The sequence below is a fragment of the Schistocerca cancellata genome, chromosome 4 (assembly GCF_023864275.1).
Source record: "Schistocerca cancellata isolate TAMUIC-IGC-003103 chromosome 4, iqSchCanc2.1, whole genome shotgun sequence".
In the NCBI taxonomy this organism is placed as follows: domain Eukaryota; kingdom Metazoa; phylum Arthropoda; class Insecta; order Orthoptera; family Acrididae; genus Schistocerca; species Schistocerca cancellata.
Window position 1 is genome coordinate 9,406,250 of NC_064629.1, and position 27,832 is coordinate 9,434,081.

The 27,832-nt window shown below is 42.6% G+C and overlaps 1 protein-coding gene across 1 annotated transcript in view; it reads left to right on the forward strand.

Annotated features, from left to right (window-relative positions):
- LOC126184541 (uncharacterized) overlaps positions 1 to 27,527 on the forward strand; it is a 170,797-nt gene extending 143,270 nt beyond the window's left edge. The window contains exon 2 of the mRNA XM_049926950.1: positions 27,454 to 27,527. Within this exon, the coding sequence (XP_049782907.1) occupies positions 27,454 to 27,467 (14 nt within the window). The 3' untranslated portion in view covers positions 27,468 to 27,527. The remainder of the gene's footprint in view (positions 1 to 27,453) is intronic.
- Positions 27,528 to 27,832: the final 305 nt, after the last annotated feature.

Sequence of the window (27,832 nt, forward strand, 5' to 3'; positions counted from 1 at the left end):
GTGAAAGAAAACTGTAAATGAAGAACATAAAATTAAGAGAAACATAACATCACCCAAAACTGACAGAAAAACTCCTTGTAGCCTGAGGACAGAGTACAAAATTTTCCCTCAAGGGGGAAATATTGTAAATAACTCACATTAGGTTTCTTGAGTAGTATCAAAGAATACTACTACTACTACTACTACTACTACTACTACTAATAATAATAATAATAATAATAATAATAATAATAATAATAATAATAATAATAATAATAATAATAATAATAATAATAATAATAATAATAATGCACAATGTGAACATGCAGAAGTGAAACTTTATGTACAGCATGGATGCTGAGGAGTTATTCTTTAACTGGGGATAGTGTGTCTACATGGCAAGAAACTGAGATGCTGAGATGTGAAGAGCCCAAGCAGTACGGGCAGCATATGATGCGCAGGTGTTGCTCGTTTGGGGGCTCATATAAATCGTGCAACAGACCTCATGAGGGATTCCAATGACAGCTTGCTCCAGATGCTGAATCTGCCATGCTAGCACATAGCTGCACAGGGTAGACACAGGACTGTGCAACATATGAGGCATTAAAGTAATGGGAATATTTGCTTTTATTAAAGAATATTTATTTATTGATCAACAACAAATTTGTCCCCTTCAAAGTAATCCCCCTCACATGTAATACATTTGTGCAAGCACTTTTTCCCATCTCGGAAGCACTTATGTAACTCACTTTCTGTTATGGTGTTCAGCTCCTTCAGAAATTACGTTTTTATCTCATAGTGGCAACACAACATTCTTTCAAGGTTCTCTGTACCCTCAGGAATAGGAAGATGTCACAGGCAGCCACATCTGGACAATATGATGGCTGAGGCACTGTAACAGTTTTGTCTTTTGCCCAAAAATCACAGACAAGCAATGAGATGCAAGTGGGAACATTATCACGATGCTATTTTCACAAGTAGTTTTGCCGCAATTCTCGTCATTTTCTTCAGATTGCTCTACAAAAATGGTGCTTAACTGACCGTAAGGCAGGAAATCATTATCAACTATCCCATTTTGATCTAAGAAAACAATGAGGAGAACCTTCACATGAGCTCAAACTTTTAGAATTCTTTCAGTCTTGGTTCTTCAGACAGTTTCCATGGGAACAATTTGTCCTCTGTTTCAATTTCATACCCATATACCCACATTTTGTAACATGTTACACCCTCCTTTGAAAGTGGTGGATAATTGTTGACTTCATTCAGCAGTTCCTGAACGATGTCTATGCAATGTCTTTTTTAGCCATAATTCCACAATGTTGGAAAAAATTTTGCTGCTCCAGGTTTCATGCCTAACATATCAAAAAATTTGCTTGCCATGAGCCAAAGGATATGCAAAGGTCATCAGCAGCCCCTCAAATTATCCAGAATCCTTATTTTCTTCTCTTCTTCCACAATGTCTACTGGAATTATTGTGCTAGGGCATCCACAGTGGTCATTGTCTTCATTACCTGCAGTAGAGCAGTTGCTTGCAAAAGGCATGTGTCGAGTTCAAGTCTTGGTCTGGCACACAGTTTTAATATGCCAGGAAGCTTCATATCAGCACACACACTACTGCAGAGTGAAAATCTCATTCTGGAAAGTTGTGAATTCTTTCCTTGCTCATAGTACATTAACCAAAACCCACAGACAACATTTTCAATGTGGTGCTGCACTTAATTCCATTTTTAAGCAAATTGTAATGGAAATTCCTTGATTCATCTTTCTATAAAGTAAAAATTTGTCAAGTACTGAAAAAGATGTATAACCATTTCAATTGTCAACAAGAAACTAAATATTCAAAACAACTAAAACTAGAAACATACATATGTAAGAGATACAAAAATTGAAAATACAATACGTAACACCTGCGAAATTAAAAAATTCCCATTACTTTTTAATCACCTCTTGTACATAGTCAGTATGTTGCTGCCTCATGGGATTAATCCCAATTTCTTATCCTACACTTTTGTCTCATCTCAGGTATTGGTCAGAGATTCCTCATCATTTTTGAACACATTTCCTAGCCTGGAAGCTTCCCACCCTATAATTTCACACTACGAAATGGATGAGCCCGCCACACAACTGCAACTTAAATTCAGTCAGCTCTGATCCTGACCCGCTTACAGGATGCTACTGCTGTGAAGGTGTATTTATTACAGAACATGCAAATACCTGGTTATCATTCTGCTTATTCAGCTTTCCAAATTTCTCCCCTGTAATTTTTTTAATTCATCAGAAGTCATTATATGATTGAGGATGCCAATTAACTGCAGGCAAAAAAAAGGAAGGTCCACATGTAGGAATTTATAAAAAACACAGTTGACTGATGATATATTTAACAAATATAACAAAGAGGTAGAGGGGCTGGCCAGTACTTACCTCAGCTCAGTACAGCCGATAGATACACATAAAACAGAACCGAAAATTACATTCCTAGCTTTCGGAACAGATGTTCCTTCATCAGGGAGGAGAGAGGGGAAAGAAAGGGAAGAACAGAAAGGAGATTCAGTTACTCACAACCCAGGCTATGAAGCAACAGGGAAAGGAAAATAGGGATGGTAGCAAGGATGGAGGCATGGTTGTCAGAGGGAAGCCAAAGATATTCTACTGTAAGTACTGTGCCAGCTTCAAACCAAAGAGGATGCATACAGAAGTAAAGAGGTATGAGTATAAAGATAAACACAACTATGTAGGATGAAAAGATACGTGAATGGCTAAAGAGGAAAGGGAAAGAGGAGAAGACTGAAGAGTAAATGGGAGTGAGGTTGTTTAACGTAGGTTCAGTCCAGGGGGATGGCGGGATGAAAGGATGTGTTGGAGTGCAAGTTCCCATCTCCGCAGTTCAGAGGGACTGGTGTTGGGTGGGAGAAGCCAAATGGCACATACGGTGTAGCAGGTTCCTAGGTCCCTAGAATTATGCTGGAGGGCATGCTCCGCTACTGGGTATTGGACATCTCCTAGGCGGACAGTTCATCTGTGTCCGTTCATGCGCTCAGCCAGTTTAGTTGTTGTCATGCCGATGTAAAAGGCTGTGCAGTGCAGGCATGTCAGTTGATAAATGACATGTGTAGTTTCACACGTGGCCCTGCCTTGAATTGTGTATGTTTTACCAGTAGCGGGGCTGGAGTAGGTGGTTGTGGGGGGATGCATGGGGCAGGTTTTGCAGCGGGGTCGGTTACAGGGGTAGGAACCGCTGGGTAGAGAAGGTGGTCTGGATGGCGCTCAGGGAATCTGAGCAGATGACATAAGCAGGATGTCGGTGGCAGCAGATGTAAAGAACAGCCTGGTAGAGGGCAAAGAGCTCAGCTGTGAAGACCGAACAATGGCCATGGAGCCGGTATTTGAAACTTTGTGCCCCGACAATAAAGGAACACCCGACCCCATCATTGGTCTTAGAGCCATCTGTATAAATGAAAGTCATGTTGATGAACTTCAAACGAAGTTCCAAAAAACGGGAGTGGTAGACCGAACCGGGGGTGACCTCTTTTGGGAGCAAGCTGAGGTCAAGGTGAACGCGGACCTGAGCCTGGAGCCAAGGTGGCATGCGGCTCTCGCCCACTCGAAAGGTTGCAGGGAGTGAAAAATTAAGGTGTTGAAGGAGGCGACGAAAGTGAACTCCAGGGGGTAGCAGGGCAGAGACATACAACCCGTATTGACGGTCAAGAGAGTCGTCAAAAAAGGAACGATAAGACGGATGGTCGGGCATTGACAGTAGACGACATCCATACCGACAAAGCAGTATATCGCGCGGGAAGGTGAGTGGCAATTCGCCAGCGTCAGCATGAAGACTCTCTACGGGACTGGTATAAAATGCTCCGATCACAAGTCGTAAACCCCGATGTTGTATGGAGTTGAGGCGGCGTAAGATGGATGGCCGTGCAGAGGAGTATACGAAGCTCCCATAATCCAGCTTGGAGCGGACGATCGACCGATATAGACGAAGTAGGACGGTTCGATCCACTCCCCACGACATACCACTGAGAACATGGAGGACATTTAAAGAATGGGTACAACGGGCAGCCAAATATGACACATGTGGAGACCAGCTAAGTTTCCTGTCAAAGGTAAGGCCTAAAAATTTGGTTGTCTCCACGATTGGGAGAGCAACGGGGCCGAGTCGTAAGGACGGTGGGAGAAACTCTTTGTAGCGCCAGAAGTTAATACAGACCGTCTTCTCGGCAGAAAAGCGGAAGCCATTGGCGACACTCCAGGAGTAAAGACGGTCAAGAGAACACTGAAGACAGCGCTCCAGGACACGTGTACACTGCGCGCTGCAATAGATGGTAAAATCGTCCACAAAAAGGGAGCCTGATACATCAGCTGGGAGGCAATCCATTATTGGATTGATCGCGATGGCAAAGAGAGCGACGCTCAAAACTGAGCCCTGTGGCACCCCATTCTCCTGGCGAAAGGTGTCGGACAGGACAGAACCCACACGTACCCTGAACTGTCGATCCATTAAAAAGGAATGAATAAAAAGAGGGAGGCGACCGCGAAGGCCCCATGTATGCATGGTGCGGAGAATGCCCGCCCTCCAACAGGTGTCGTAAGCCTTCTCCAAATCAAAGAACACAGCCGCGGTCGGGCGCTTCCGCAAGAAGTTATTCATAATGAAGGTCGAAAAGGTAACCAGATAGTCAACAGCAGAGCGGCGCCTACGAAATCCACATTGTACATTGGTAAGTAGGCATCGAGACTCGAGCAGCCAAACCAATCGAGAGTTAACCATTCGCTGCATCACTTTACAGACACAGCTGGTAAGCGAGATAGGTCGATAACTGGAAGGCAAGTGCTTGTCCTTCCCCGGCTTAGGAATCGGGACAACAATAGACTCGCGCCAGCATGCGGGAACATGTCCCTCAATCCAGATGCGATTGTATGTACGAAGAAGAAAACCTTTACCCGCAGGAGAAAGGTTCTTCAGCATCTGAATATGAATAGAATCAGGCCCTGGAGTGGAGGACCGTGATCGGCCAAGTGCGGTTTCGAGTTCCTGCATGGTGAATGGGGCATTATAACTTTCACAATTCGAGGAGTGGAAATCAGGTGGCCTAGCCTCCTCTGCCTGTTTGCGGGGGAGGAAGGCAGGGTGGTAATGAGCGGAGCTCGAAACCTCTGCAAAAAAGCGGCCGAAGGCATTGGAGACAGCCTCAGGGGCCACAAGGACTTCATTCGCGACCTTCAAGCCAGAAACTGGGGTGTGGTCCTTAGTTCCAGATAGCCGGCGCAGGCTACCCCAGACAACAGAAGAAGGAGTAAAACTGTTGAAGGTGCTTGTGAAAGCAGCCCAGCTGGCTTTCTTGCTTTCATTAATAATACGACGACACTGAGCACATAATCGTTTATAATTAATACAATTCGCCACTGTAGGGTGGCGTTTAAAGGTGCGTAAGGCACGTTGACGAGCACGTAAAGCGTCTCTACATGCTGCGGTCCACCAGGGGACCGGTACGCGACATGGAGAAGAAGTAGGGTGAGGGATGGAATATTCAGCAGCAGCGAGAATGACTTCCGTGAGGTGTGCGACCTGACTATCGCAGCTTGTGAAGGTTTGATCCTGAAAGGTCGCCCTGGAAGAGAAGAGCTCCCAGTCTGCCTTGGAGATGGTCCAACTAGAGGAGCACGGAGAGGGAGTATGCTGCAGGAGATGGATAACACACGGGAAGTGGTCGCTCGAACATGTATCAGCAAGTGCATACCACTCAAACCGGCGTGCAAGTTGGGGAGTACATATAGAGAGGTCTAAATGGGAATAAGTGTGAGATGTGTCCGAAAGAAAAGTAGGGGCGCCAGTATTGAGGCAGACAAGATTGAGCTGGTTGAAAAGGTCTGCTAACAAGGATCCCCTCGGGCAGGATGCTGGAGAGCCCCAAAGGGGATGGTGGGCATTGAAGTCTCCAGTTAACAAAAATGGTGCAGGTAGCTGAGCAATAAGTTGCATCATGTCTGCCCTGGTAACGGCAGATGACGATGGATTGTAAACGGTACAAAAGGAAAACGTAAATGTGGGGAGAGTAATGTGGATGGCAACTGCCTGCAGGCCGGTGTGCAACGTGATGGGATCGTAGTAAATATCATCCTGGACCAGCAACATAACCCCTCCATGATCTGGGATACCTACCACAGGGGCTAGGTCAAAACGCACAGAGGTGTAGTGTGCCAAGGCAATTTGATCGCATGGGCGTAGCTTCGTTTCCTGGAGGGCTACGACGAGCGGACGATGCAAGCGGAGCAGCAAGTTCAAGTCCTCTCGGCTGGAGCGAATGCTGCGAATATTCCAGTGAATAAGTGCCATCGTAAGAAAAGGAAGATGAGAGAAGGGGTCACCTCGAAGGCCGCTTAGGGCCTGGCTTCGAGCGAGCATTGCCGCCGCTATCAGTAGGCGGACAGTCATCGTCCATTGGGTCGATAGGTTCATCGGCCATCTCGGGAGGATGGCCGGGAGGGGGAGCTTCCTCCGCCGGTGAACGGCCAGATGTTCGGCTACCAGCGGTGCGGCCAGGCGAAACGGATGACGGCCTGCGGCGGCAACCGCTGGGTGGCGCAGGAGAAGAAATGCGCCGTGGCGGAGAAGGAGAACTGTGCTTCCTATGAGCCTTTTTGGAAGGACGTTTGGTGGAAGTACCGGTGGAAGGCTGGGAGGTCGAGGTACGTAGGAAGTCTGCACGGGATCATTCCTTCTTGAAGGCCCGTGCATCTGACTTCGGGGTCTTCGTCTTAGCAGAAGCTGATGAAGGGGCTGGTGTCTGTGGGGTGATAGGAGGAAGAGGAGACGTCGACCGCGCGATCTTAGCACTGGCCGAACGGACGACCGTGGTGCTGAAGGTCAGATCGCATGTCTGGGTTGCTACCTCCCTGGTAGTCCGAGGAGAGGTGAGGACAGTACTGTATTTCCCCGCTGGGAGCAGCGCGGGCCTCCTACTAGCCAATAGCTTGTGAGCAGCCGAGGTGGACACTTTCTCTTTGACCCGAATTTCTTGGACACAGCGTTCTTCCTTATAGACAGGACAGTCGCGGGAGGATGCGGCATGGTCACCCTGACAGTTCACACAACGAGGAGACGGAGGTGGACAGTCACCCTCATGGGTATCCCTGCCACAAGTGACACATTTAGCCGCATTGGAACAAGACTGTCGAGTGTGATTGAAACGCTGACACTGGTAGCAGCGCGTAGGTGTCGGGACATAGGGGCGAACAGAAATAACCTCGTAGCCCGCCTTGATGCGCGATGGCAGCTTAACACTATCGAAGGTCAAGAAAAGTGTCCGGGTCGGTACAAGGTCATTGTTGACCTTTTTCATGACCCTATGGACAGCCGTCACGCCCTGCTCAGCGAGGAAAGATTGAAGCTCTTCGTCAGTCAATCCGTCGAGGGAGCTAGTATAGACTACACCACGAGACGAATTCAAAGTTCGGTGGGCCTCCACCCGGACAGGGAACGTGTACAGGAGGGTGGCCCGAAGCAGTTTTTGTGCCTGAAAGGCACTCTCAGTTTCCAGTAATAAGGTATCGTTACGCAACCTGGTACAAGATTTGACAGATCCGGCTATGGCATCTACGCCCTTCTGGATAACGAAAGGGTTGACAGAGGAAAAATCCTTTCCGTCCTCAGATCGAGAAACGACGAGGAACTGTGGAGCAGGCGGTAGTACTTTTGTCACTGTTGGCTGGTTACGTTTCCGTTTTTGGGTCGAAGTCGAGAGAGATGGAGTAGAATCCATTGCAGAGGAATCCCCCATGATTGCCAGCGTCTCCGATGGCGCGCTCCTTCCTTGTGGGGACCCTCTCAGAGGGCACTCCCGCCTTAGGTGAATGTTTACACCTCAGGTCACACCTCCCGAGAAACAGACGGAGGGACCAATCGGCATGGTCAGAAGGTATCAGCTCAGGCAATCACCCCTCCCCGGGCCTGGCCTTTACCAGGGGGTACGCGCGTGCCTTACCTGTCTACCCATGGCGGGAACTTACGCGTTACCCCGTCACCGGCTACGCGTGCGAACGCGTGGGTCGGCCTTCAGGCACGCACAGGGAGGAAGGAAGAAGAGGAAAAAGAAGAGAGAGGGAGAAAGAGGACAGACTGTCTCAAACGCCGAGGCGGAGACCAGAGAAGGCAAGGAGAAGAAGGCAATGAGAAAGCAAGGAGAAGAAGGCAATGACAAGGCAATGAGAAAAAGGCAATGAGAAAAAGGCAATGAGAAAAAGGCAATGAGAAAAAGGCAATGAGAAGGCTAGGAGAAAAAGGCAATGAGAAGGCAAGGAGAAGTCAAGGGAAAGAGTAAGGAAGACAGTGAGGTGGAGAAGAGCAAAGAAAGGAACTAACAAAAGGAAGGAAGAGACGAGAAGTGAAAAACCAAAAAGACCACGATTATAGGTCATGGAACCATCCCATCTCCGGACGCAGGCGCTAACTACCCCCGTGAGGGGGATGGACTCCTTTTAGTCGCCTCTTACGACAGGCAGGAATACCTCGGGCCTATTCTAATCCCCGGACCCACAGGGGGTTTGTTATATTTGTTTCACATCTTTATATGAGATTTTCCATTATTCATTTTGATGATATATTTAACCTTTCAAATACTTACGATTATTATCATCCCGCAACTCGCCGAGGAGATGGCAAGTGTTGCCATCGGAGAGCCTGACGTAACTGCAGCTCTGGCCCTGGCCAACTCTAGCCTTCACGGCTGCAGTCACATATCTCATTATACTGCCTTGGAAGTACCTAATGAACATAAAAAATGAATTAGAGCTGTGTATTACTTTACATTAAACTGCATGCAATAAAAACAATATTTAAGAAAATTTCACTAAAACTTAATAGTTACAAAACTCGGTTTGAGGACAGTAGCACTTTCAAATCTCCTGCTTTAGGGTACACAAACAGTAGAAACAAATACCTCAGACCAATGGGGCAAGTAGGACCCCAATGCCCATACAATGTTTTGAGTACTTTTCATTGGGTTTTCTTCTGAATGATGAAGGACATTCTCTTCAAAGTCAGGAGTGAGGCATGTCCATGTAGACTCATTACCCTCATACTTGTAAATGTACCAGTTCCTTGCAGCCATTGGTGTAGTCAAATGAAAAGTGGTATGTGATGTCATAATTGTGACAGGTACTGACAATGATGTGCTCTTCTCAGTTTGTGCGAGTGTACTGTACCGTGAGAGATTTGAAAGTTGTTCAGCCTTGAAACTTATTTTGCATCCAAATGTTACACCTTCAGATATGGGTTCATGATCAAAATTTTATCTGCAAAGTCCCCTCCACAACTCCTAGGAGCACACTACAGGTATTGTGGAACACCCCTGCATAATATGTGGTTAATGTTATAAAAATAAACAAGCTAACAGTAAAACATTAGTACAACCCCGTTTTAGATTTCTACACTTTTCATTTTCCCAGCATTTAAGTTATTTTCCATTGGTGCCATCATAATCCCTATTCTCTCCCTTTCCATTTCACTAAAATTTTTGCAGTTTTCAACCACCACCACAACATACGACATCACTTTTCAGACTGACTTACACAGAAACTAATTTGTGTTCTTGCTCGTTTTCAACCTGCAGGGTAATCCATAGAAAAACTATACAATTTGTTTCAGATTCCAAGTCACTTTGGGTTCTTTTTGCATTCTTAGGAGTGCTTTAAAAATGCTTCCACACTATTTCATCAGCCAAGTGCTGGGGCGAGTGTTGTACCTCAAATGTAGTTTACCTAGTAACAAATGATGTTTTCTGGCCAGGGTTTCAGTACAATACTGATTTTAGAATCATACAAATGAACCTACAGTAGAATCTGCCATAAGATACTACAGCCACTTTTCACCGGTTTTGTTGTTTTGAAAAGTGGGTGCAGCTTTTGTGAATATTGTGAGTGGCTCATATTTAAATAACGTATAATACTTTATAGCTGTTCAAACAAATTTCGGGCCTGCAGCCAGTCGTCGTTCAATACTTTGCACGATATTTCAACTGGGCACCTGCCAGTCATCTTCAGGTGAGCTGTCGCAGATTGGCGAAAACGTCCTCCATTCCACAATATATAGGGTACTATAACTATTCTGCGCATGCGGTGAAAACTTGATAGTTGAACCACACTGCCCACCGGCAGTGCCCTCGCTGGTGGAATAGCAGAACTCAGTCGTCCTCTGCGCTGCTGTTTGCCATGGCTGTTGACGCACACTGTCGTCTTCAATTTGAGCAAATCTTGGAGATGATGGGATTCCATGCACTGTCCAGCTGGTAGCCGCTGTCACGGTTTAACAGATTTTCTGACTGTCTTATTTCTACGGATTCTTTAATAATGAAGTCCCAGAAAGACATTGCTGTGGACAAAATCATTGTTTTCTCATACTCCACTGAATGTCCAGTAGAAATACAATGTTCAGCAATAGCAGACTTGCTTGGCTGCTCAAGGCGGGTGTAACATTTATGTTCAGTGCAGCGTTCTTTCACGGTGTGTATAGTTTGACCTATGTAAGTCATACCACATTGGCCTGGTATCTTGTAAATTCTGGCCTTTCGTAGTAACAGATTGTCCTTAACTGATCCCACAAGGTCTGCAATCTTCGATGGTGGGCGGAAAACCACTTTTACCTGAAATTTTTGGAGGATTCTTGCTATTTTAAATGAAGTGTTGCCGACAAAGGGAAGAAAAGCTAAAGATTGTTCTGGCATGTTCTCCTCTTTATTCACTTCCTGCTTCTTAGTTTTAACTGTTAGTGCCCTGTTAATCTGCCAGATGGAATACCCATTTTCGCTGAATACTGTCTTTAGATGGGCGAGTTCTTGAGGTAAGCTATCTAGATCTGAGACAGTATGAGCTCTATGAACAAGTGTTTTAAGCCAACTCATGGTTTGCAATGGGTGATGGCAACTCAATGCTTGCAGGTAGAAATCAGTATGAGTGGGTTTCCGGTAAACTGAATGCCCTAAAGAACCATCATTCTTCCTTCAAACCAGGACATCCAAGAAAGGCGAACAACCATCTTTCTCTATTTCCATGGTGAACAGGATGTTGCTATGAATGGAGTTGAGGTGATGTAGAAACTCCATTAATTTATCTTCTCCATGAGGCCACACTATGAAAGTGTCATCCACATACCGCCAAAAAACTGTTGGCTTCAGGGCAGCTGATTCAAGCACTCTCTCTTCAAAATCCTCCATAAAAAGGTTGGCCACCAAAGGAGACAGGGGGCTACCCATGGCGACACCATCAGTCTGTTCAAAATATTCTTGATTAAACATAAAATAAATTGAGGAAAGTGCGTGCCTGAACAAAGCAGTGATGTCAACAGGAAACATGTTACCAATCAGTGTCAAAGAATCTGCAAGAGGAACTTTTGTAAAAAGTGAGACCACATCAAAACTTACTAGAAGGTCTACACTGCCAAGATGAAGAGCCCCCAGTCTATTGATAAAATCACCTGAGTTTCGTATGTGATGTGAGCAATTGCCTACGAAAGGTTTCAGTAAGGAAGCGAGATGTTTAGCTAAATCATATGTAGGAGCTCCAATGTTGCTCACTATTGGACGCAGAGGAAGACCCTCTTTATGAATCTTAGGAAGGCCATACAGTGTTGGAGGTACACAACCATGTGGTCTTAACCTCTTGATGGTCTCTTGCGGTAAGGAGGAGGAATTTAATAGTGCTGAAGTTTTTCATTGCACACGTCCTGTAGGATCGTAATCAATCCTCCTAGAAGTAGAGTCACTTAGAAGATCATACATCTTATCTTTATACACACCACGAGGTAACAAAACAGTTGCATTACCTTTGTCAGCTTTCAATACCACTACGTCAGGGTCCTCTCTCAGATTTCGTAATGCAGCCCTTTCTGCAGAGGTTAAATTACTGCATTGAGTAGGAGCCTTCAACAGAGCACGGCAAGTTTTTTGGCGGTAAGTGGATGACACTTTCATATTGCGGCCTCATGGAGAAGATAAATTAATGGAGTTTCTACATCACCTCAACTCCATTCATAGCAACATCCTGTTCACCATGGAAATAGAGAAAGATGGTTGTTCGCCTTTCTTGGATGTCCTGGTTTGAAGGAAGAATGATGGTTCTCTAGGGCATTCAGTTTACCGGAAACCCACGCATACTGATTTGTACCTGCAAGCATTGAGTTGCAATCACCTATTGCAAACCATTAGTTTGCTTAAAACACTCATTCATAGAGCTCATACTGTCTCAGATCTAGATAGCTTACCTCAAGAACTCGCCCATCTAAAGACAGTATTCAGCAAAAATGGGTATTCCATCTGGCAGATTAACAGGGCACTAACAGTTAAAACTAAGAAGCAGGAAGTGAATAAAGAGGAGAACATGCCAGAACAATCTTTAGCATTTCTTCCTTTTGTTGGCAACACTTAGTTTAAAATAGCAAGAATCCTCCGAAAATTTCAGGCCCACCATTGAAGATTGCGGACCTTGTGGGATCAGTTAAGGACAATCTGTTACTACGAAAGGCTGGAATTTACAAAATACCGTGCCAATGTGGTATGGCTTACATAGGTCAAACTACACGCACTGTGAAAGAACGCTGCACTGAACATCAACGTTACATCCGCCTTATGCATCCAAGCAAGTCTGCTATTGCCAAACATTGTATTTCTACTGGACATTCAATGGAGTATGAGAAAACAATGATTTTGTCCACAGCAACGTCTTTCTGGGACTCCATTATTAAAGAATCCATAGAAATATGACAGTCAGAAAATCTGTTAAACCGTGACAGCGGCTACCAGCTGGACAGTGCATGGAATCCCATCATCTCCAAGATTTGCTCAAATTGAAGACGACAGAGTGCGTCAACGGCCGTGGCAAACAGCAACGCAGAGGCAACAGTTCCGCTATTCCACCAGTGAGGGCGCTGCCAGCGGGCAGTGTGGTTCAACAATCAAGTTTTCGACGCATGCACAGAATAGTTACAGTACGCTATATATTGTGAAATGGAGGACGTTTTTGCCAGTCTGCAATGGCTCACCTGAAGATGACTGGCAGGTGCCCAGTTGAAATATCGTGCAAAGTATTGAACGACGACCGGCTGAAAGCCCGAAATTTGTTTGAACAGTCAATTCGCCAGGAAAATTTTAAAATACTTTATAGCTATTTGGATGAAAATGTTCATTCTGCAGTTACAGACACCTATGGCAAGTAAAATGTATAAATTTTTAAAATATATTACATAAGACGTGGACCTATCTGTTCACACATCATCAGTTATGCACCTTCTACCTCAAAACAGGTGGTGGTCTTGTACTATACTGAAATTTGCAGACAAATTGAGTTTATTTAATGTCTAAATAATTATTCATGTCTTGAAAATAGAAATTTATGTTAGCTGCCAATAAATTCTATTTCAAAATATTTTTAGCTTTCAACTGATTTTTGAATGTACTACTCTATGAAGTGTTATCACTTACTTATTACTTGCGTGTAGCAGATTAACAATGTAACATAGGCTATTATATACAGTACTGAGAAGATTTTCCCTATGACAATGTTTCTAAATTTGAATAGGATATTTGTTCCTAAGTAAATGACTACATGATTCATTGGAACCGTTTTTCACATTTGGAGCAGTTTTACTCCTCTGGAGTAATTTTTGTGATTTTATAATAAGGTTGCAATACACAAAGCAAATGCAAATAGACTTAGACCATTCGGAAAGTGTACAACTCTACTCTAAACAGGTGGATGGGCGTGGTGGGGGTTGGGGGGGGGGGGGGGGGGGGGGAGCGGGCTGGCTGGAGGGGAAGAAACAGCATTTAAATTTGTTTTTCCTCTGAAAGGGAAGTCCTGTAACCTGTAAAATAATATGCAACAAACATTTTATTAGTTTCTAACAATTGCACAAGATTATGATTTATTTTATACTACACTCATTGTTTGGTTTTTCATAACGTTAATGGAACTATTTGTCTTTTCAACTGCATCTTTATGTCATCTGAAATTCATATGCAATTTTGCAGAATCGTGAAACTGTTTGAAACTCTAGAATGGATGTCCTATGATTGTGCTATGATAACTGTCATTCATAATATATGGATGAAAAAGCACACACAACTTACACAGCACAAATTTACCGTTTTCACAATAAACAATGCATTGATATCACAACAGCCAGACAAATCCGAATGTGTGGGGTGTGGGCGCGAGTGTGCCTGGGAGAAATCAGATGCAGATATCACTAGTGGAGTGTAACTAGGCATTCTGGCCATGACGGCTTTCACTTCTGGCCAGGCCTCTGCTTTTGGCCTGATCTACTTTCATGTGCAGGCAATTGGGTTCCACTGTCATAAGAAGTATTATGCAATCTAATACCCTAAGTGCCCAAGGGCATATGATGTTGCAAGCTATTTCTAAGCTCTGTTGCCTGAAGTTTCCTCTTTGGAGCTCCAGCACAAATGTGCAGTTATCTTAATTATTGTGTAACTTACTTGAAATTTTGCAGCATTCTGTACATGTTATTCAATTAATTAATTAATACAAAACAGTATGGTGTCACAAGTAATTATACCTTAACTGAATCTGTCATATGTAAATGAAAATTATTCTTGCATCCAGTTCACAGAATGACTGATCACTGGATAATACTGGGAAAAAGAATATGAATATAAATGGTCCCTTTCTACCTAATAATACATGCTCAGTCATATTATAGCTGTCAGACTGTACAAAAATAAATCTCCTAAAGACATGCTCAACTCACTGAGATGGGCTTTGTTTTGAAATGAAATATATATTCTGCAAACACTTTTCCAACTCTATATACCAGATACTATAAGAAACAGCAACAGGAACTAAAGGAGTGACAACTGAAGGATATAGTGATGACGCAGCAGTACCACTAATTGATGACGTTTTGTTTTGTTTTGTTGTGCAAAAAACAACTAAAGTCATATGCATCTATGTCAAAGCTGAAGGACACAAAAACAAAGAGAGGAGTTAAAAAATGACTGCACATCAATCCCAATTCACATAAGAGAAGACAGTTAAAAACACACATGTGGAGAAAGGTCTATAAAATACACCACAGACAGAGAAATGGAGGTCCAGAACTAAAAATTAAATGGCATATTGCTAAGACAGATAAAAAAAGAGATGTAGCCAACAGCCCACTAATCGTTTGCTAAAATAGCTGTTAAACCTGGTGGCAAACATAAATGAGATTGCAAGTGGTTAAAAAAAGGGCATTCCATTAGAAAAAGACAGACCACCAAATGCTGAACACAATGTGCTCAAAGTGATGGGGAAGCACCACTTGACAATGGTGATGGCTAAAAAGACAGTGCTCAATACTCAACCAAGTTAAAATAATTTCCTCATGGTGAGAGGGCTGAGACGGAGTCGTCTGAACCCCTGGGAGAAGATTTATAACACACAGTGTGTTCCCATGAAGGGAAGGCCAGTGATGATGCCAAAGTGGCACTACCTGCTGAGAGATGGCAACACAGAGATCTTTGGAGGGTATGTAAGAACTAGCAGGCTGAGAAACAACAATTGCTGCCTTATCAGCAGTGTCAGTGGCCTAGTTTCCTATCAGACTGGTATGACCAGGAACCCACATAAACATCACAGTGGCTCCATCAAGGATGAGCCGGTGACAACTTTTCTGGGCCCGGTGCACTAAGGGATGGATGGTGTGCAGCACACAGAGGATTTGATGGTCATTGAGAGAGTCTGGGAAGATAATGCAGTTGAAAAACCTGTGACTGTGGATGTGATGCACAGCCCAATACAGGGCAAACAGCTCTGCTGTAAATACTGAGCAATGTTCCAGTTGCCAATACCGAAGAACGACAGCACTGATGACAAAGGGACACCCGACACCAGTCAGTCCGAGAGCCACCAGTGTACACAAAGGTACTATCACAAAATCCATGCATAGTTTGTGAAACTGAAGGCAATAGTGTCAGGCTGGAGTACTGTCATTAAGTGAATGCAGGACCAAGGTGAATATGGGCCACCACACGAAGTCGAGGTGGTGAAGGATTCACAACCACTGGGAAAGTTGCTTATAGTGGGAAGCTAATCGGCCAGAACAAGAGGCAAAAGCAAACTTCAGTAGATAACAGAGAAGAGGTACACACCCCATAATGGTGATCAAAGGTGACACCAAAGAATGAGGCACACAATAGTTTGCCATGAATGGCAGACAAATGGCATGCATATCTGCTGAGGAGAATGCCACGGCATTAGGACAGTAATAGATCACCACCCTCTGCGTACAAACTCTCAACTGGGCTACTGTAAAAGGCACCAGTACAAAATGGATGCCACAGTGGTGGATAGTATTGAGATGGCATAAGAGGGATGGATGTGCAGATGCATAAACAAAACACCCATAACACAGATTCAAACAGACGGGGGATCGGTAGAAACGGAGGAGATTGGTTCAATCTGCACCCTAGGAAGTAACATAGAAAACACATAGGGCATTGAGGGATCACACACAGTGGGCTCCAGTTAAGACATGTGGGAAGACCAAGAGTGTTTCCTCCCTAGCATTAATCCCAGGAATTTCGTAGTTGCAATAAACGGAAGAGCAACAGGCCCAAGGTGTAATGATGGTGGAAGAAACCAACAGAGCCATCAGAAATTCATACCGACGGGTTTTGTCAGAGGAAAAACGGAAGCCACTGTCAATGCACCATGAGCGAAGATGACTGAGATATTGCTGAAGATGCTGCTCAATGACAAATCCATCATAACTGTGTTAAATGGCAAAATCGTCAATAAAAAGGGAGCCAGAGATGCTCAGTGGGAGTCAGGCCACTATAGGGTTAATGGTGATAGCAAAGAGGAGAACACTCAGGACAGAATGCTGAAGTACACCGTTTTCCTTGATAAAGATGTCAAACAAGGCAGAACCTACATGTATCTTGACAACTCGATCTTTTAAAAATCCCTGATATAAATGGGGCAGGTGGCCATAAACACCACGTGTAGAGTGTACGGATGATACCAGTCCTCTAGCAGCTGTTTTAGAATTTCTCCAAAGTGTAGAACATGGCTATAGTCTGGGATTTTCACAGGAAGCCTTTCACAACATGGACGAACACAGTTGCGAGATAGTCAACTGCAGAACGACATGCTGGAAATCCAAACTGTGCAGTGGTTAGCAAATTGCGAGACTTGAACCACCATGACAGGGAGGCACAAGTCATATGTCCCATCACTTTGCAGACACAGTTTGTGAGAGAAATGGGGCAGTAGCTAGAAGGAAGGTGTTTGTTCTTACAAGACTTAATTATGGGCATGACAGCGGATTCTGATCAGATTCTGGGGACTGTGCCCTCCGCCCAGATGCAATTGTGCATATTAAGCAGAAAGTGCTCGACTGCTCGAGAAAGGTTCTGAAACATCTGAATGTGAATAGCATCTGGCCAAGAGGTGGAGGATAGGTGCAAAGTGAAAGCAGGATCTAGCTCCCTGATAGTAAAGGTGGTATTGGAGCACTCACGATTCCACAAGAGAAAGATATTACTTGCACCTATTCTGCTTGTTTCCAATGGAGGAAAGCAGGATGACAGTGGAAGGAGCTCGAAATTCCCACAAAATGATGGCCTAAGGTGTCGGACAGAGCAATAGGGTCTACGACGACATCATCTGCTACTGTCAGGAAGGAATTTGGGTAATGGATCTCGGTATCAGAGAGCTGTCTGATGTTGGCCTACATGACAGAAGAGGGAATGGAACTGTTAAAAGAACTAGTGAAACAAATGTAGCTAGGTTTTTTGCTGTCCCTAAGAATGGGACAACACTGTGCATGCATATGTTTATAATGAATGCATTTTGCCATCTTGGGATGATGGTTAAAATGTGGAGAGCACAGCTCTGCATGAAAATTGTATCATAGCACACCTCAATCCATGAAGGGACAGGATATGGAGTAGTATAAATGAAATGTGGGAAATGGAATGTTCTGCAGTGGTAAGGATAACATTTGTAAGAAATTCCACTTGGCCATCACAACTGGGGAAATTTTGTTTGTCCAATGTCACCAGGGAGCAGTAAAGCCTCCAATCAGCCTCAGTAAGCTGCCATTTGGGTGTGCATGAAGGTGGGGTAGGAGTCAGCTAATGGGCTACACACGGGAAATGGTCACTTGAGTATAAATCAGAGAGAACTGGCCACTCGAGACAATGGGCAAGCTGGTTGTTGCAGGTGAAGAGGTCCAAATGGGAATAGGTGGCTGTGGAGGCTGAAAGGAATGTGGGTACTCCTGCACTAAGGCAGAAAAGGTTAAGTTGATTAAGAAAGTCAGTCAAGAGGGCACTTCTCGGACAGGATCCGAGAGACCACCAAGGTGATAGTGGATATTAAAGTCACTGAGCAGCAGAAAGGGTTGAGGTATCTGCCCAGTAAGCTGCAGGATGTCTGCCTGGTGACATAATGACAAAAGCATGTAAATGGCACAAAGGGAAAAGGTCAATTGAAGAAGGAAAAGTCTAACTGCAACAGCTTGAAGGCGGGTAGTCAGGGAGGTGGGTTGACTACGGATATCATCTCATATTAACAGCACGACTCTCCCTCGAGACGGAATGCCAACCTGGGGGGTCTTCAAAATGAACTGGAAATAAATGTGGGAGCTCAAAGATATTGTGAGGATGCAATTTTCTTTCCTGAAGGCAGATATTAAGTGGATGCCCTATTTCTAAGAGCAATCATAAATCCCCTTTGTTAGACTGGAGACCACGAACATTCCACTGGAGGAGAGTCATGACAAGGAAAAAATAAACGGGATGCAACCTCGGTGTCTGCTGAGCCCAAGCCTTCGAAGACTCACTGTTACAGGGCACAGAGGCCGGAGGATCCTGCTCCACAAGGTTCTACAGAAGCATTGGCATTTTTGCGTTGTCTTCCTGCAGAGTCCAGGGCAGACTAGCAGTTGGTGTTGTGCACTGATGACATGGAGATTGGTCAGGTGAGGGTGTCACATGATGACACCACCGAAGGAGAAAATCATTTTGCCTCTGACTTCTTCTAGCCTTTCCAGTTAGCAGATGAAGACCCATGTCGGTTGGCTGCAGAGTCTTTGCAGGAATATTCCTTCTGTCTTTTCTGACCTGCCAGTTGAATAGCTGGTGACTGTTCCCCTTGAGGAGAGTGTTTGGTGGCGTCTTGCACAGCCGGAGGGGGAAAGGATCCATCATGGAGCAACTGAACAGAACAATAAAAAGCTATGTGGAATGTATAAATGGACTCTCATACCTCCTCAGATATTTCTATGGTTGAACAACATGATACATCATATGGTGCATGTGAAATCATTTTATACTCATGATAATGAGCTTCCAAGTACAGTATATAGTCGCACTAAAATGGTTGATCCACACAAACAGAGATTTAATGTCAGTGATTTCATCTGGATGTCCAAATGAAACAATATTTGCCAAAGTTGTCAACTGAGGTATTTAGAAATTATAAATTACAGTGAACAAACCAAGAGGCTTCTATTAAGAAATGAATGGGGTGATGAAATAGTGAGGATGTTTCTACATGGAGAAAATACAGAAAATAAACAAATCAGATGTGTTTCTCATTGAGCACGTTGTTATAGGAGTATGAAATAGAATACTGGTTCAGTGGCTCAGGCTCTGGTCATCATGTGATAGCTGGATTGACTTGATAAATGACAGATGCTAGGAGGTTGTGGAGCAGGGAGACAGGGGAGGTGGGGCTCTTTCCATCATTTCATTTTGTGAAGTTAACGGGACACGAATAAAATGATTAGGTGGGTTCAAGTTAATTATTGATGTTTCACTGGACACCCAGTTCCACAATGACTGTTTTAAAATCATTGAAAGAAAGTTTCTACACAGCCTCCCAAAGCCGACTAGGTATAGTAAAGGCATAATAAATCTGAGAGTTGACCGAGGTCATGGAATTCACAGCACGACATATGTTAAGAAAAATGTAAATAATATTTATTACTTAGGCTCTTTTGATAATCTTTAATTTCCTTAAGAATTACTTCACCATTTTGTTGACAGTCAAGTGTTTTATAATTTTCAATGACTCAGAACATCTTGTGGACATCTATGCATTATGCTCCTCATAATGCATGCAAAGAAAAATTACATGTACAACACTATGTAGTTGTACTGTGCATGTACACATCAATTCAACTTCCACCACAGTAGAATGTCTTCCACATTGACATTAAAGGGAGTACCATCAAGCCTAAATGTGAACTATTTTCCTCTATTACAACTGAGCAAAGAAACATTCAGTATTTTACTGACAGCTTTTCAGGCACATAACTGTATTACCTTAGAATACAAGTTAAGTAGCAGCAAACCCACATTTCTAGCATTTGTAGAGTTGGAGAACCCTTTTGACAATGTCAACTGGACTACTCTCTTTCAAATTCTGAAGGTGGTAGGGGTAAAATATAGGGAGCAGAAGGATGTTTACAAATTGTACAGAAGAGTTGAGGGGCATGAAAGGGAAGCAGTGGTTGAGAAAGGAGTGACACAGGGTTGTAACCTATCACCAATGTTATTTAATCTCTATATTGAGCAAGCAGTAAAGGGAACAAAACAAACATCTAGAATAGGAATTAAAATCCATCAAGAAGAAACAAAAATTTTGAGGTTTGTTAGTGATATTATAATTCTGACAGTGACAGTAAAGAACTTTCAAGAACAGCTGAATGGAATGGGCAGTGTCTTGAAAGAATGATATAAGATGAATATTAACAAAAACAATATGAGGATAATGGGAAGTAGTCGAATTAAATCAGGTAATGCCAAGAGAATTAGATCAGGAAATGAGACACTTAAAGCAGTAGATGAGTTTTGCTTTTTGGGGAGCAAAATAACTGATGACTGTTGAAGTAGAGAGAATATAAAATGTAGATTGGCAATGGCAAGAAAAGTGTTTCTTCAGAAGGGAAATTTGTTAACATCAAGTACAGATTTAAGTGTCAGCAAGCCGTTTCTGAAAGTATTTGTATGAAGTTTAGCCATGTACAGATGTGAAACATGGATGATAACTGTTTTAGGCAAGAAGAGAATAGAAGCTCTCAAAATGTGGTGCTACAGAAGAATGCTGAAGATTAGATGGGTAGATCACGCAACTAATGAGGAGGTACTGAATAGAATTCGGAAGAAGAGAAATTTGTGGCACAACTTGACTAGAAAAAGGGTTCGAATGGTAAGATACATTTTGAGGAGTCAAGAGATCACCAATTTAATATTGAGGGAAGTGTGGAGGGTAAAAATCATAGAGGGAGACCAACACATGGATACACTAAGCAGATTCTGAAGGATGTAAGTTGCAGCCGTTACTTTGAGATGAAGAAGCTTCCATGGAATAGAGTAGCATGGAGAGCTGCAGCATACCAGTCTCTGGACTAAAGGCCATAACAACATCAACAACAAAAACAACAAAACCAAAAAACCAACAAAAACAAAAACAAAAAAAAACAAAAAAACATAACAACAAAAACAACAAAAAAAACATAACAACAAAAACAACAAAACCAAAAACATCAAAAACAACAAAAACAACAAAAAACAACAACAACAAAAACCAAAACAACAACAACAACAACAACAGTCACAACCACAACTATATTCCAGCTGTCACATCACCAACTGTAATCTAAATTTAACAAGGGATGATATTATTCAGATTTCTTGTGGTACATAAGATACTGATGATATAAGCACATACTTGAAACAGAAAACAAAGGTTTTCCGATTATGTGCTAATACCAATTAATTTAAAGCTGAGATATGAACATCTATGCGTAGTACCAACTTTACAAATGATGGTTTGATAGGAGGTTTTTTCAAAGTGAAAACATCTAGCTGTGAGTGCTGAAAAGGTGTACGAGTCTGATCTGCCTATAGATATATAACTGCCTAACACACTTCACATTGAATGCAATGTAGCAAGAAATATGTATTTAAATGAAAATTTGTTCTTTGCAGTAGATCTTGAGTACAAATTATTAGAAATTCCATTTGGTGTTATAAAGCAACAAATGGAAATTTTGCAAGATTGTGTATATTTTACCACAAAACAGCACTAACTGGTGACAACAGAGTAGAAGCAATTGAAAGCATGCAGAATGTAATCCACTGCAACATGCATAACGTTAGACAAAAATGTTCATTTTTTCCAACTTGACGGTTTTTCACACACATTTTGACAACTGGTTAATGTATTCAGTAGGGGGTGTGACCACCTCTGACACCAACAGAGGCCTGAAAATGATGGGAGATGCTGTGAATGATATCATCATCACGTTGAGACAATAACACCCAGAGCTACTTACAAGTCTTCAAGAATGGTTGGTGGATGCTGACAAGATGCAACCCATCTCAATAATGCATCCCACACATGTGCTATGGGATTCAAATCAGAAAAGCAACCAGGCCATTCCATGCATACAATACCTTCTAATTTCAAAAAAAAACATCAACCACCTGTGCCGTACAGGGTCGAGCATTATCATCCTACAACACAAAATCTGAGCCCACAGCACCAAACAACTACCACAAACAAGATCCCAACATGACCTCACGGTACCTGACATAAGTAATATGTTGCCAATTCACCCATACAATTTCATGAAGAGGTGTTCGAGGGGTCAGCATAATCCCTGCCCACACCATTATGGATCCTCCTCAATATCTGTCTCTTTCCACAATGTTTGGATCCTTAAATCATGTTCCACATGCCCTCCAGATGCAAATCCATTGAAAAATCCATCTCCAGACCAAATTGGTATTCATCTGTGAAAAGTGGCATGTTGATGGTTCCATTCTCGATGTACCCTTGTGTGATGACATACCAGAGGTAAACAGACAGCAGATCTCCAACAATAAAGGTCACTTTGCTGGAGCCTTCTGTACACCATTTGCCTCGATACAACACATGAACATGACGCTGCAAGGTCACATGCCAGTTGCAGTGCAGTACTAAGATGGTACTGTCATGCCCTTGCAACCAAATATTGGTCCACTCTTTCTGATGTCACACACAGTCAGCCTTGCCCTCACCACCAGGATAGAGTTTTGGTCTCTATAAACTATCGCATAATTCGAGAGACAACAGAATGATTCACAGTAAGCCACTGGGCCACATCAGGTTGCAACACTCTTATTTCCACTCTTCCTATGGCCCTCTACAGCATAGTGTCTGTAGGCATCTGCTCTGTGCCATACTGCACCATCCATGACTGTGTACACGGTGATTGTGGATGTTGCACAGCTCTACAAACAGTACCCCACTTGATAGCGGCCCTGACATCACTGACAGTGTGGTTGTCCATTGATTGGAATGCCATCTTCTGTGCAGAACATGATCCAAATGAGTTTGTGTGATTATATCATGAGTTAGACCAGGATGGGGAAATAGATGCTTATTGCTTTAATTTTGGACACCAGTGTATCCACCTGTAACCATTCAAACATTGGATAAACTTGAGCTGCACGTCATTCACTAAGACAGCCAAATTAACAAGTTAACTTCCATGGACAAGAAATAAATATATGATTACATCTAAGAAAGATAATGGGGGGTACAATATAAAGGTGGTATACAAATCCAACAAAGCAACAATAAAGCAACAATAAAAAGAAATCACTCATTGTGTCTGCACAAGCAAACTATGACTACCTTAAATAATTTAGTCACAAACTGTGCAATGATATCATTTGCTATAACACTGTCTGTAGAATATAATGAATGAGTTACATGGTATGAATATGTTTCACACAAAACTTGTATACTAACAATGTTGATAATTCTGATGAGATCAGAATAACAGTCCAGCATCAAGATATTATTCCTTCAAACCGCAGTTATTTATACATTCAAGGGAAACCTATACAGATGAATGTAACTGAGACAAACATGTCAGATCTAATGCGTAATGCTTCTGTAATATTATTATTATTATTATTATTATTATTATTTCTCTTTCCTGTCTCGAACGTTAAGTCTGGTTAAAAATGGAAAGTGACGCCGACCTTGATCAAGCATGACTTCCTTTTAGCTGTACAGTATATGTTACATTGCATTTAGGAACTTTTGGGTAATTGAACATGTATCAATAACTACAGATTTCTGTAGTTGTATATATACGTTTGTATGTAGCTGTAGTGTGTTGATGTACTGGTGGATATTGTGCGGTATAACTCCTGTAGTTGATAGTATAATTGGTATGATGTCAACTTTATCCTGGAACCACATGTCTTTGACTTCCTCAACCAGTTGGATGTATTTTTCAATTTTCTCTCCTGTTTTCTTCTGTATATTTGTTGTATTGTGTATAGATATTTCGATTAGTTGTGCTAATTTATTCTTTTAGTTGGTGAGTCTGATGTCAGGTTTGTTATGTGGTGGTGTTTTATCTGTTATAATGGTTCTGTTCCAGTATAATTTGTATTCATCATTCTCCAGTACATTTTGTGGTGCATACTTGTATGTGAGAATGTGTTGTTTTATTAGTTTATGTTTTACGGCAAGTTGTTGATGTATTATTTTTGCTACATTGTCATTTCTTCTGGGGTATTCTGTATTTGCTAGTATTGTACATCCACTTGTGATGTCATCTACTGTTTCTATTTGTTAATTACAAAGTCTGCATTTATCTGTTGTGGTATTGGGATCTTTCATAATATGCTTGGTGTAATATCTGGTGTTTATTGTTTGATCCTGTATTGCAATCATGAATCCTTCCATCTCAATGTATATATTGCCTTTTCTTAGCCATGTGTTGGATGCGTCTTGATCGACGTGTGGCTGTGTTAGATGATACGGGTGCTTGCCATGTGGTGTTTTCTTTTTCCAATTTACTTTCTTCATATCTGTTGATGTTATGTGATCTAAAGGGTTGTAGAAGTGATTATGAAATTGCAATGGTGTAGCTGATGTATTTATATGAGCAATTGCTTTGTGTATTTTGCTAGTTTCTGCTCGTTCTAGAAAGAATTTTCTTAAATTGTCTACCCGTCCATAATATAGGTTTTTTATGTCCATAGATCCACTTCCTCCTTCCTTTCTGCTCAATGTGATGTATTTTATATTTATGGCATTGTGATCGTGTAAGTGTATTGAGTGCTTGTACGTCTGTGTCACTCCGTTTCACTACCACAAAAGAGTAGGTCAATATTGGTATAGCATAGGTATTTATAGCTTTTGTCTTGTTTCTTGATGTCAATTCTGTTTTCAGTATTTTTGTGAGTCTTGGTCTATATTTTTCTTTCAGTACTTCTTTAAAATTCATATTACCTATTCCTATTTTTTGTCTGTATCCTAGATATTTCTAGGCATCTTTCCACAGTTTCTATGCAGTCGCTGTGGTTACCAATATGTAATCTTCTTGTTTGGTGTGTTTTCCCTTGACTATGCTTTTTTCTTACATTTGTCTGTTCCAAAAGACATATTTATATCATTGCTGAATACTTCTGTTATCTTTAACAATTGGCTGAGTTGTTGATTTGTTGCTGCCAGTAGTTTTAGATCATCAATGTATAGTAAATGTGTGATTTTTTGTTGGTATGTTCCAGTAATATTGTATCCATAATTTGTATTATTTAGCATGTTCAAAAGTGGGTTCAGAGCAAGGCAGAACCAGAAAGGACTTAGTGAGTCTCCTTGGTATATTCCACTCTCAATTTGTATTGGCTGTGATGTAGTATTATTTGAATTTGTTTGGATGTTAAGTGTGGTTTTCCAATTTTTCATTATTATTTTTAGGAACTGTATCAATTTAGGATCTACTTTGTATACTTCCAATATTTGTAGTAACCATGAGTACACTATAAAAAGCTTTTTGGTAATCAATGTATGCGTAGTGTAACGACCTTTGCTTAATTTTAGCTTGATATGTCACCTCTGCATCTATTAACGGTTGCTCTTTACATCCTCATGCTCCTTTGCAACAGACTTTTTGTTCTTCACTTATAATTTTATTCTGTGTTGTGTCATTAATTTCTGTGTAATGACTGAAGTTAATATTTTGTATATTGTTGGTAGGCATGTTATGGGGCAATATTTTGCTGGGTTTGCTGTGTCTGCTTGATCTTTAGGTTTCAGATAAGTTATTCCATGTGTAAGTGTATCAGGGAATGTGTATGGGTCTGCAATGTAACTGTTAAATAATTTAGTTAGATGTGAATGTGTTGATGTGAACTTCTTTAGCCAGAAATTTGCTATTTTATCTTTTCTAGGGGCTTTCCAATTGTGAGTATAATTAATTACTCGTGGGACTTCATGTTGCAAAATTATCACTTCATGCATTTGTGGTATCATCCTGTATGTGTATGTTTCTGCTTGTATCCACAGTACATTTTTTTTTTTTTTTTTTGTGGTTTTAGGGCGCACAACTTCAATGGTCATTAGCGCTCTGACTACATTAAGAATGCATCGCGAGGCACAAGTTTAAAACAACAACTAAAAGGGAAAACATGATAAAAGACAGACTGACAGGCATAGGATTAAAAAACAGCATCATCAAATGTCCTGAGAGAGGTTTGTCAAATTGATAAAACGAAGAACATGAGCAGCTGCTCGTGGGTCATCCGCTAAAATGGCATCTAAAGTACATGGCAGGTTAAGATCTAGACGCAGTGTTTTAAAATCTGGACAGGACATTAAAATGTGGCAGACCGTCAGCAATTGCCCACATGGGCAGAACGGCGCCGGCGCAGCCGCCAGCAGATGGCGATGGCTGAACCGGCAGTGTCCAATTCTTAACCGGGCCAAAACTACCTCCTCCCGCCGAGAAGGGCGTGAGGAGGACGTCCAAGCCACGGGAAGAGGTTTCAAAGCCTGAAGCTTGTTGTCTGTAAGTGCAGCCCAATCGGCATGCCACAGCGATAAAATGAGCCGACAAATGACCCTGCTAAAATCTGAAGAAGGGACACAACAAGAAGCTGTCCGAGACTGGAGCACCGCAGCCTTGGCCGCGGCATCTGCAGCTTCATTCCCAGGGATACCGACATGGCCAGGAACCCACATAAAGCTAACCGGAGAACCGACGTCCACCAGCTGCTGAAGAGAGCATTGGATCCGGTGCACGAAAGGGTGAACTGGGTACGGATCACTTAGGCTCTGGATAGTGCACAGGGAATCGGAGCAGATGACATATGCAGAATGTCGGTGGCGGCAGATGTAAAGAAAAGCCTGGTAGAGGGCACAGAGCTCAGCTGTGAAGACCGAACAATGGCCATGGAGCCGGTATTTGAAACTTTGTGCCCTGACAATAAAAGAACACCCGATCCCGTCGTTTGTCTTAGAGCCATCTGTATAAATGAAGGTCATATTAATGAACTTCGAATGAAGTTCGACAAAACGGGAGTGGTAGACTGTACTGGGGGTAACCTCCTTCGGGAGCGAGCAGAGGTCAAGGTGGACGCGAACCTGAGCCTGGAGCCAAGGTGGCGTGTGGCTCAAAAGGTTGCAGGGAGTGAAAAATAAAGGTGTTGAAGGAGGCGACGAAAGCGAACTCCAGGGGGTAGCAGGGCAGAGACATACAACCCGTATTGACAGTCGAGAGAGTCATCAAAAAAGGAAAGATAAGACGGGTGGTCAGGCATTGCCAGTAGCCGACAGGCATACTGACAAAGCAGTATATCGCGCCGGTAGGTGAGTGGCAACTCACCAGCATCAGCATGAAGACTCTCTACGGGACTAGTATATAACGCGCCGATCGCAAGTCGTAAACCCCGATGTTGTGTGGAGTTGAGGCGGCGTAAGATGGATGGCTGTGCAGAGGAGTATACAAAGCTCCCATAATCCAGCTTGGAGTGGACGATCGACCGATATAGACGAAGTA